General features: G+C 44.4%; 1 protein-coding gene across 1 annotated transcript; it reads left to right on the top strand.

Annotated features, from left to right (window-relative positions):
* Positions 1-732: 732 nt before the first annotated feature.
* On the top strand, positions 733-10309 carry LOC104381271 (tubulin polymerization-promoting protein family member 2). Its single transcript, XM_086629587.1, has 4 exons — positions 733-746; positions 9473-9646; positions 9812-9965; positions 10121-10309. The coding sequence occupies exons 1-4, from the start codon at positions 733-735 to the stop codon at positions 10307-10309; spliced, it is 531 nt and encodes a 176-aa protein (XP_086485713.1).
* The last annotated feature ends 405 nt before the right edge of the window (positions 10310-10714 follow it).

Consider the following 10714-nt stretch of genomic DNA (forward strand, 5'->3'; position numbering starts at 1 on the left):
TTTGCAAGCTTCTCAGCCTAAAAGAAGGAGTATTTTGTGGTGTGCTGGCAGGTTGTTTGGTTGTTCGTTTGGTTGTTTTAGAAGAATCTCTGACCACAGCAGATTTTTCCATTTTCTAGAAGGAGCATGCACTGTAGGCCAAAAGTGGATGAATGAGAACTGGGAGAAAGTATAATAGGTTCCACAGGCCTGCAAAGCAAGAAAAATACGTCGACTGTCAGTCACAAAAATAACCATATAGGATCAGAAGAAAAGTTCATCCACTCATGTGTTCTGTCTCTGGCATGTGCTTAGACCAAAACAAGAAAGTGCTCCTAGAGCATAGTCTGATATAGAATCTCCTGACCTCCAGTCAGGCTCAGAGACTTGCCATGCTGGAGGTTGTTGCCCCTCTATCTTCAGTGGCTCTTTTAAGGACTTTCTGTCCCCAGCTTTTCCTAATTGCTTTTTGAACCTCTTTGTATTTCTGTTACACAAAGCATCTTGTTGTGGTGAGTTTCGCCATTTCACACTATGAGGACAGAGTGGCTGTCATTTCTCAACGTGCTTCAAGAGCATGGAAGCACAGAAAGCACAGTGAAATGGCAACCCCACAGGACTGTGCCAGCACCCAGCACTGATGTGAAAATCAGAGATGCCAGGTGGAGTGGGATTTGTCTATGACATGGAGCAGCAACATCTAGCTCTAAAATAATGTCCTTGTTAGCCTCTCTCCAGGTTAGGGTGGTACAGATGGCCGGTGCCAGGTCCTGGTCTAGCTAAGTGTCTGGCACCTCTGCCATATTCTTCTCTGCTGTTGATGAGAGAGCTGGATGGACTCACCAGCTGAATAACCACCACTCACCAGGTGTTAGTTTGGTGATAACTGGAACTTTCTTCTTGCCAATGCTAGCCACTCAGAAAGGCAACAGACGTGTGTGTCTGCATGTCAGCCAACACAATGCTTCCCCACAGAGACATTTAAAGAGGAGGGTGCCCAGATCCCTGTCTTTGCTCTTTGCCTTCACCAAGACATTTGAAGCCTGGACCCTTGCCTGAGAGTGAAGACAGGATAGCCTCTTCCTCTGCAAGCTGCAGTGTGTTTCGAAACGGGTTGTCAGTTTCCTTAGTGGTGCTGAAACCGTAACACCTATTTTATTTTTTTCAGTGGGAGGTCAGAACAGAGACTGGTCCGTAGCTTTAAAAGTCTAGTGTCCTAGACCATCCTTCCACCTGCTCTGGGACTTACAGCCTGCTGTTAACACAACGACTTTATTTACTAAACAGTGTGCAGAAAAACTAAGCAATCGAGCAGGAAGCTCTAAAATATAATGTAAATCCAATTGTGTTATTTAGGTCTGGTTGTGCTCAGTGCTCTTAGCTGGAGTATGTTGTATAAGTGATTTCTTTGCTTTTATGAAAGGCAAGGTAGAAGAGAAGGTAAAAAGTATAGGGCAAGGACGGTGTAATGCTAAGACTGCAGTTTGTGAAATTGGCTGTTTTATTGCTTAGTATCTCACCAAGTAAGGCCAAGTATGTGCCTTTAAATATTAGTTAAGCCATGGCCTTTACAGACTGATATTGAAAACATTTCAGTTTGATAAAATAAGGTGCAAAAATAACACTGGTAATTAGTTATTAGTATTTTTTTCTTCTTTTGCTTGAAACTCACTTTTGAAAGCTTGAAATAGAATTCTCTGATTGAAACAGGCCTGTGCAGCTGGTTGGAAAAGGACAGAAGACTTGAGCCGTCATAGGAAAATGATAGGCCAGCATCAGCTCAAGTACAAATGACAGTATCTCAAGAAGCTAATTGACTTAGTTCGTAAAGGTGCTAAGGGATAAGTGATGAGGAAGCCCGCATGTCCTGTTTGTACCTGATGAATGTCAGCATCTGAGATTTCTGTTGGTCTGAATGACAGCACACAACTGATGGCTTGCAAATACCTTTCTCTAAGGACTGAAGCAGTTTAGGAGCTTAAGTTACAGTAGCTATCTGGTTTCTCACAAGCATCTAAAATGTCATCTGACTTTTTTTTTAAAAAAAAGCGTATGATACACTTGCTTTTTGTATGCAAGTATATTGGCCCTAAAAATTCTTTAACGTAATATTTCTTGTACCTCCCCTCCTACAGAATGCTTTGACGTGTTGTGGAAAAAGGTAAGCAGCAACAACTGTGTTTGTACAGTAAGTACACACAAAGGGTCTGTACCTTTTCAAGTAGACTTCTAGATCGGAGTTGAAGAACTACCAAGAGACTTCTGCAGGCAGAAGGATGTTGAAACAGTGTGCAGATGGCTCAACTTGTTGAAACAAGCCAAAACAAGATCATTTATTCCTAGATAATTGCATCAAATCAAGCTTGAGGTAAATGCAATTTTGCCTGTGGAGAGAGATAATATAATGTAACTAATATAGAATAGGAAAACAGACTTCAGGACCAAAATTAGTTCCTGATATAGCTTCAGTGGAATCAGTAGATGTTACACTGGCAATGAAAATGACTCACATATCGTATAGAAATGATATATATATGAATATGCCCTTTTCAATATATATGAAAATGACCTTTTTCAATATGTTAGTAATCACTTTTAATAATGTAATTATTAAATGCTGTATTTCCTAGTGAGTTAGCTAGAGTGTTATTAAAAGCATTTGTGTATAATTTTTTTTCTGACGTCTTGAGAGAGGTTCAGCAGAGTGGCAGACCTGCTTAGTACTCCAGCATTTTCCTGCAATATTGTGGGCCACAGGCTGCTCTTACTTATGCCTAGGAAACCCATCGTAATAGGAAAGCAGGACTTCTGGCCAAGGGGAACACACATCTGTTCTAGATTAATTAATTTGAGAGAAGATAGTTATTCTGCCAATATTCTTATAACAAACAATAGATTCAAAATATAGCTGTAGTGTCCCTAAAATTAAGCTTTGTGCTCTGGTCAGAATACATTGACTAGGCTTAGTGTTTGATTTTTCCTATGTGGTTGATGTCTTTAAAAGGCCTTTTCCTTTTTTCTTTTTTTTTTTCTTTTCTTTTTTTTTTCTTTTTTTCCTTTTTTCTTTTATTTTTTTCCTTTTTTTTTCTTTTTTTTTTTTTCGGTGACTGAGATGATTCTTGAAATATACTGTGCCAACTGTGGGGGAAAAAAAAAGCTCAGAAATTTTCATGAGAATAAGCAAACATTGCGTGAAACTGTTCAGCCTAAAGCAACAAACTTCTTCATAGAGGTCAAGATCATGAGATGCATCCAGACTATCAGAAGACTTCACACTGATTTTTCTGTCTAAGAGAAAAGTGAAGGAATAAGGCATGTGAGGACTAATAATCGAGAGAGGGCTGTGCCAAAGCCCTCAGGTGGCATTGGTGCTTGGGGAGCAAAACTTCTCCAGCTCTCTGGCTAAAATCAGTTCCAGCCAATCCTGTGATCCAAAAGGCACCTGAGGAGGGAAGAACGCTGTGGCTTAAACTTGCTGAGAGAACTGGCTTAACATCCAGTTTATCTGTTCGTGTACCTTCTTCAGTTCACATCATCCTACACACAGCTTGAGGAGGACATTGAAGGTAAGCTATAGGATAACACTGGTATAATATAAGGAACTGTACAAAGCTCTGAAGGACAGTGGTGACACAGGTTATGTTTACCGTATCTCTGTACCAAGCACTGAGCATGATCTTGCTTAGTGCCTTTGGGAGCTGTCAGACTCCAAAGGCAGACTAGTAATAGCACTAAGAAAAAATGAACAATGTTTAATTACTCAGAATTTGAAGGGAGAGTAGTTAAAATTGCTTATTGTTTCATTTCTGCCTCAGCCCCCTCTAAACACATAAAGATGGTAGAATACGTGTGGAATTTCTTTCAAGGAGGTGATAACGGATCTGAAGCATGAAAGAAATGCCTGTCCCCTGTCACCCATCCCACTATTGCTGGGGGGGACACTTCGGCTCCTCTGGCACCAGACCAGCCAGCCACGTGTTAAGCCTGGCTCAGACAGGACCAGGCATCTCCCTTTAACAATCACAAAACTTCACTTGCTGTAAACAAATTTCCGTAAGAAGGACTGTCCCATGCATGTCCCCCTAAAGCACGTTTCCTGGACAGATGCAGGTTCAGACTGACCACAGGCCAAAGAAGAAATCGTCAACTCTTCCTGTGCTCGGCCTCTGAACAAGAGGTAGGTGATTTCCATAGATAGAGAGGGAATCTGTTTTTTTCATAATTATCCATTTTTACTAGAGGAATATGCTCAGTAAGGCCAGTGGTTCAGCACAGGGGCAAGGGTGGATAATTTCTTGATTTATTTCTGTGGGTTCGTGTGGAGTCTGCGGCTCATCAAAAATCCCAGGACAATGCAGAAATGTAGTTTTCCACATGTTTGTTTTCAAGTAAAGGACGAGACCCTTGGTTCATGTGGGCTAGATTAAGGCATACAGAAGGTCACTTCAGTGCAAGATTATTAAACTTGTCCCAATTTTCACCTTTGAACAACAGTTTGATCTGCATGTCCATAAAAGGCTTCCTGATTGTGTATGTGTATGTGTGTGCCTGGCATAAATAAAAAAGGCACTGAAGAACTGAAAATATTGAAAAGAAATCCCATAAAATATTTTTACACAGAACAGCTGCATGTCTGGTCTCTTTAGCTGTATGTTAATTTCTGAAAAATAGCTTCAAATTTCTTAGTGCGAGGTTCTTGTTCTTTCAACTATTCTGTAAAACTTCTCTTTTAAGCCCAGGCACTGTCACGTTACTCTCTTTTCTCCTCTTTCCCCACACATCTGCCTCAGACAGATTATATTCGTTCAGCGAGACAGCGGAAGTCACTGCCTTTCAAAGTTGTGCTATGTATTACATTGTCCTACTCGACTCTCATTTTAAATAAAACTTTGTTCTTTATCTACCTGGAGACCAGGAAAGAGACAATTTGGCTACAAAAGGGCGTGCCCTGAGATGAAAGGGGTGGGAGGTGTAGGGGCTTGTGCAATGGGTACAGCTCCACATCTAAGTTTTGATACACCTTCATCCTCTGTTGTTTGGGGTTTTCTGGGTCCAGCAGTAATCTGAGCAGCTCGTTTTGACAGATTTAGAATGTTTCGTACGGTAATTGGAATCTCACTGCTTTAATGTCTTCATTTAAACAGTTTCTCTGATCATGGCACTGAAAGGGAAGTCTTATGCTATACATAGCTTTATGTGAAAAAAAAAGGAGGTTTATGTGATTATGGTAATATTTCATAAAATCTAGCGGACAAAGAATAATTTAGAATTCATTTATTCATAACAGCAGAAGTTAATATTCTTCTTGCCTACAAAAGAGTTTCAGACATTAATCTTTTCTCCTGGATTTCTGCTATTCTGCAGAGCTAGTTTGGATTGCTTCAGTATTACATACGTCCTAACTTCTTTTTTTGTCCTTTTTAGTCTCGTCAAAATACTGTTTTTCTTTAAATAAATAATGCTGATTCCATTAAGATGGTATCAAAGATGTCTTCCAACTTTCCTGCAGATTTATGTAAGTATTTGAACAGAACACTGAATTCTGGTCTCTGATTTGCAGCTAAGCATTTTACTGATACAGAATAAATGACTCCCCTACAACAGAAGATTTAAGATTTAAGCAACTTAGCATATCCTTTCATAATTTGAGAATTTCTTTTTAATAGTGTGTTTGCTTCGGGAACATGGGAATAGTGTGTGTACACGTCTCTTTTTATATGTTATTTTTGCTATTACAGTAGGATACTGCTTTTTCTTTTTTTTTCCTTTTTCTTTTTTCTTTTTTTTCTTTTTTTCCAATTACCCTCCTCTGTTTCTTCAGTGTCTGTCGCATCTAAGATGCTTCAAACCTCCCTAAGTGTAATTTTAAACTGAGCTCATGGAAGACTAGCAATGGCGTCGAATACTTAACTAGTTACTGGGGACCAAATCGTGTACTCCCTTGGCCTGACTCTGTTGAAAGCCTCGCAGTTGAAAGTAGAAAAAATTTGGCACGTAGCCATGAGAGAAGACCGTAGGCACAGCGATTCAGATTAATCTCCGTATTAACTTCACTGAAGCAATAAGCCTGGAACATATTAAAACGATTTTGCTGTGTGATCTGTCAGTTACGTGCTATCATTCCAGAGAGTGGCTCTTTAAAGCCCTGTCCTCCAGGTTAAATGAATTTAGCGACAGCGAACTGGCAGATCACAGGAGCTGCTTTTTCTTAGGGGTGTCTGTGGGGAGAATCTGCAGCTTTTGGTGTTAGGTCCAATGCCTTTGCATGTTTTTGTCAGGGAGCTGAAAGTACAGGAAAAATTGCTGTTAAAAAAATTTGCAGATGACAACAGCAACAGAGATCTGCAAGAGAAATACGAGCATAGAGAAGGCAGGAAATTTCAGAAGAACAGCAATCTTGACATTTGCCTTTTTCTTAAAAAGGTGTCTTGGCTAATAAGAATCCCTGACCATGTGTGCCTCTGTGGGTATGGTGGGGGGGGGGGGGGCATTTTTAATTTTTTTCTCCTCAAGCACTGGTACACAAGGATGGAAATAATATAGGTCTCTTTTTTTCTTAAACATTGGTGACCTCTGGTGAGCTTCTTGCATGCTCACTCTACCTGCAAGGTGCATAGCTGGAGACGGTCCTTTGTCCTTTGGGTCAGATGAGAGTTGGATGAGACCACCTATTGGGGCCATCCAGATCCACCGGTGTCTACTCCACCTTCCCTGGCAATCTCTGCAGTTTTGGAGACTCAGCTGGTCTGAGCTGTTTTTGTTTACGGCTTTGTTGAGTTTATGGCTGGGGAGCATTGCTCTGAGAGCTTTAAGGGAAGTGACCTTTTAGTTTATTCATTGTCACATGCAGACTGTGAGGAATGGAAACGAATGAGCTGTTGGCATCACAGAACCAATCTGAAGTGGTTTTGAGTTATAGGCCAAAAAAAAAAAAAAGACGAACTCCTGACCTTGAAATTTATGGGCACTTGGCTACTCACTGTAAGAGAGTATTAGCTTATTTCTGGGTCCTTCAGCTTCACCTAATCACCTGAAGCTAGGTATATGTTTTTCTATTAAAAAAACCAAACAAACCTCCTAGCTGTAACTAAAAGGGGAATAAATGTTTGATTCCAAAAGTACACTCTGCTACAGAAAAGAGATGCCTTTCCAGAATATAAGAAAAAGCTCCACCAACCACATGCATGTCTGCCCTGCACATCATCGTTCCTGTGATGAGGTCTATTGCCTCATTTCTTCCCTGCTTTCCTTGCACAGGCAGGGAGACAAGAATTCCTGCTGGGACAGCCCCAAAACAGGCCACCTGCAACAAGGAGAGATGAAACAATTCATTGGGGTGATCAGCACTTGTCTAAAAGGCAGAAACAACGCAGCTACCCATCGTTTTGTCTGAGGTTTACATTGGCATCTTTAGTCTCTGCCCCTGCCTCACCACCAGCAAGCAGCACTGCAGAGGTGGTGTGCGGCACGGCTGTGCCAGGGCTGCGATGGTGTTGGCACCCTGGGGGAGGCAGGATGCCAGGCCGTGTCCCCCAGCAGTGGTGGGAGGTGGCACCTGGTGCTTTTTTGCAATTTCACCCTTGCCTGGACCACTCCGCATGCCACAGAAGCCTCTCAAGGCTGACAGCTGTCCAATGCTCTTGGCACAAGACCTGCCAAGGCGCAAATGAGTTTCTCTGGGTGGTGGTGGAATTGGCGAAGAATTATGGTCAGCCCAACACGAAAAGCAAAGGCCATGCAGAAGTGCAGAAGCAGTGTGCATGCAGCAGTATCTGCAAGATTTTCCTCCTGGGATGGATAAAGCTTGACCAAGCTCACTCCATTGCTGTGGGCTTGCTGCGACCAACAGCAAGAATGGAAAGTACATGTCTGTTAATTAGTGGTGAGAATAAAATATTTCTGAGATAAGGTGTGTTTATAAATGGTTCCACGTTGCTAAGCACAGCTTCAGAAAAATAAATAAATCAGCCAATGAGGGCACATTAATTTGATCTTACATGGGCTGCAAAGATGAAACGCCTATTTTAACTATGCTGTCACAGTGCCTCTGCAGACACAGTATGACTGCCAGCGTGCAAGTGGAGCCTTATTGCTGACCTGAACGTCCCAGACCCAATTTCCAGCTACTTTGAGTTTGTTTGTAAGTGGAAAACCATGTTTCTCAAAATTTTTTCACAGGTGATGTGTTCTGTGTCTCTCCCCTCTCACACCCCACCCCGCTTTTTGGAGTTACTGGTTTCCTGGTGGCCCCTGAAGGCATGTGGGCACATCACCTACCCGCGACACTCGCACAGGGGCAGCAGATCAGCTCCGCAGGGAAGGAGATGCAAGGACTGACTATATTTACCGGTTGCAGGAATGAACGCTCCTTCCCTTTGGAGCACGTGTCTTAGGACAGACGACATTTCCAGTGCGTGATGCTCTATGTGAACATTAGGTGAACAATGTGTGGTATTTGTTTTTTTGTCCCACAGTGGGCTGAAGGTCCAATAACCCCTCGAGAGGTTTGGACAACAATGTCTCTGGTGGCACAGGGCTGTCCCCCTGCTTCTTCTCCCACTCCCACTCCCAGCCTCCCCCCCTGCCCCTCCCTCCCCCCCCCCGCCCCATAGTGGGCCATCCCGGCACTGTGACACGCACGAGCTTTGAGGTAGCAATCGGTTACCCAGACTTCGAGTCCCCACTGCCTCCAGGACAACGGGCAGAGCGCCAGCACCACTGCCAGTGCCGTCACCGCCACCACCGCGTCGAGAAGGTGAGCCGGGTCCGCAGCTCCCAGGGTGGGAGGGAAAGGTCCTGGGAGACAACTCTGAGACCCGGAGCCCCCGGGTTAAGCACAAGGCTGTAGGAGAGGCTGGGTATTTCAAAAAGGTTCGAGGGTGTCTCACAGGCAGCAGGACCTGGCTGCTCAAGTCGTGGTGGATCAGTTTACAATCTGGTTGTTGGAGATCGCTGATACCTGGTTGCAGTGGTCTAAGCAGTGGAAAGTTTACTGGTGTTGGGAGGAGGGCAACCTAATTCAGGGAGCAATCCAATCGATAAAGTGTGGTGAGGAAAGATGGGGACAACTCCTTGGTGACTACTTGCAAGAAAGCCTGTGGGACCGGCACTTACCTGGGGCCTGGAAGACAAGTCTGGCATCCCCATCATGAAATAACAGGCAAAGCACAAATCAACTTACAAATGCAGGCAATTTGTTATCGAGACAGTCTGACTGAAACTTGTATTTCAGAAGGGTTTGGAAGTTTTGGGTGCCTTGTTCCTTCACACGCAGCAGCCATGAATTCACCCCAGAGCCCCACCTCCACTCCTCTTTTGCCTTGCCTTTGTCTCAACCCAACACCTGTGCGGTCGTCACAGTTATCCCATGGTGAAGAGACACTTGCGGGTGGTGCCCCTTGCTCTGCTGGAGGCCCGTGGGACACGAGTCTGTGTCCAGCAGCAGCATATGGTCCCCAGTGCCTTCCCTGCTAACTTCTTTTCTCCATCGCAGCAAGATGTCGGGAGTAGAAGACACTTTCCGTAAATTTGCAAGATACGGTGACAGATCTGCCAGTGGCAATGACATGACAGGGAAAAACTTCTCCAAGATGTGCAAAGAGTGTGGAGTGATGGATGGCAAAGCCGTGACCAGCACTGACATTGACATAGTGTTCAACAAAGTCAAGTGAGTACTGCACTGCAGGGAGGCACAGCAGGCAGACCAGCCGGGCGGGAGGAGGGAATGGCAGGAGGCAGGCAGTCTCTCATGCAGCAGGCAGTCCTGGGAGTTTCCCATCCTGCTGCCACTTGGCAGCGAGACATGTTTCCTCTTGGTCTCCCCTCACCACAGGACGAAGGGTGCCGGCACCATCACCTTCGCTGAGTTTCAGCAGGCCATGAAGGAGCTCTGCGTCAAGCGCTTCAAGGGCAAATCGCCGGAGGAAGCACTGCAGGCTGTGTATGGCCTCATTGAGGGGAAGGAGCCCGGCCACGTGGGTGCCACGGTGAGTATGAGTTTCCTCACCTGCTGCTCACCTTGAGCTGCCACAGGACCCTTCATCCCTGCTGTAGGGATGTGTGCTGTCCTCACATGTAGGGAAGAGTTTGTTTGTGAGCTTTCCTAATGTTGGCTGCCTCTTGCTGGTTTCCTTTCTTGCAGAAAGCCACCAAGGTTGGTGGGGTCGAGAGGCTGACAGACACTAGCAAATACACTGGCAGCCACAAAGAGCGTTTTGATGAGAGTGGCAAAGGGAAGGGTCTTGCTGGCCGTCAGGATCTGGCGGACACCAGCGGCTACGTTGGAGCCTACAAGGGAGCTGGCACATACGACCAGACTCACAAGAACTGAAACTGCTTAAGGAAACCAGGACTTTTCCCTGAGGACTTTTATTTGCGAGGCAAATAAACATCTCATGCAACCAGCCTTCTGTGTCTGTGCACCTCAAATCCGACAGGGTGAGAATGTACGAGATGGGCACTGGATGACTCCCGAGGGTGGTTGCAGGTTCCCTGTCTGACCACACTTTGATTGCTGTGCGGTGGGGTTAAATCCAAACACAAGCTAGCCTAGTGGAGGAAATTCTATGGGCCAGCTAGTTCACTGCCATCACACTGCTTTGCATTGTCAATCAAGTGAACAGTAGGTTAGTCTCTGAATAATCATTATTTTTATTTTCCCCTCCCAACACGCTATACTTTTTGCTGTGATTTTTGGCTAGGGGAGGAGCGTGTACATGTTTTTTTGTAGCTATGC

The sequence above is a fragment of the Tauraco erythrolophus genome, chromosome Z, assembly GCF_009769465.1.
Source record: "Tauraco erythrolophus isolate bTauEry1 chromosome Z, bTauEry1.pri, whole genome shotgun sequence".
Lineage (NCBI taxonomy): Eukaryota > Metazoa > Chordata > Aves > Musophagiformes > Musophagidae > Tauraco > Tauraco erythrolophus.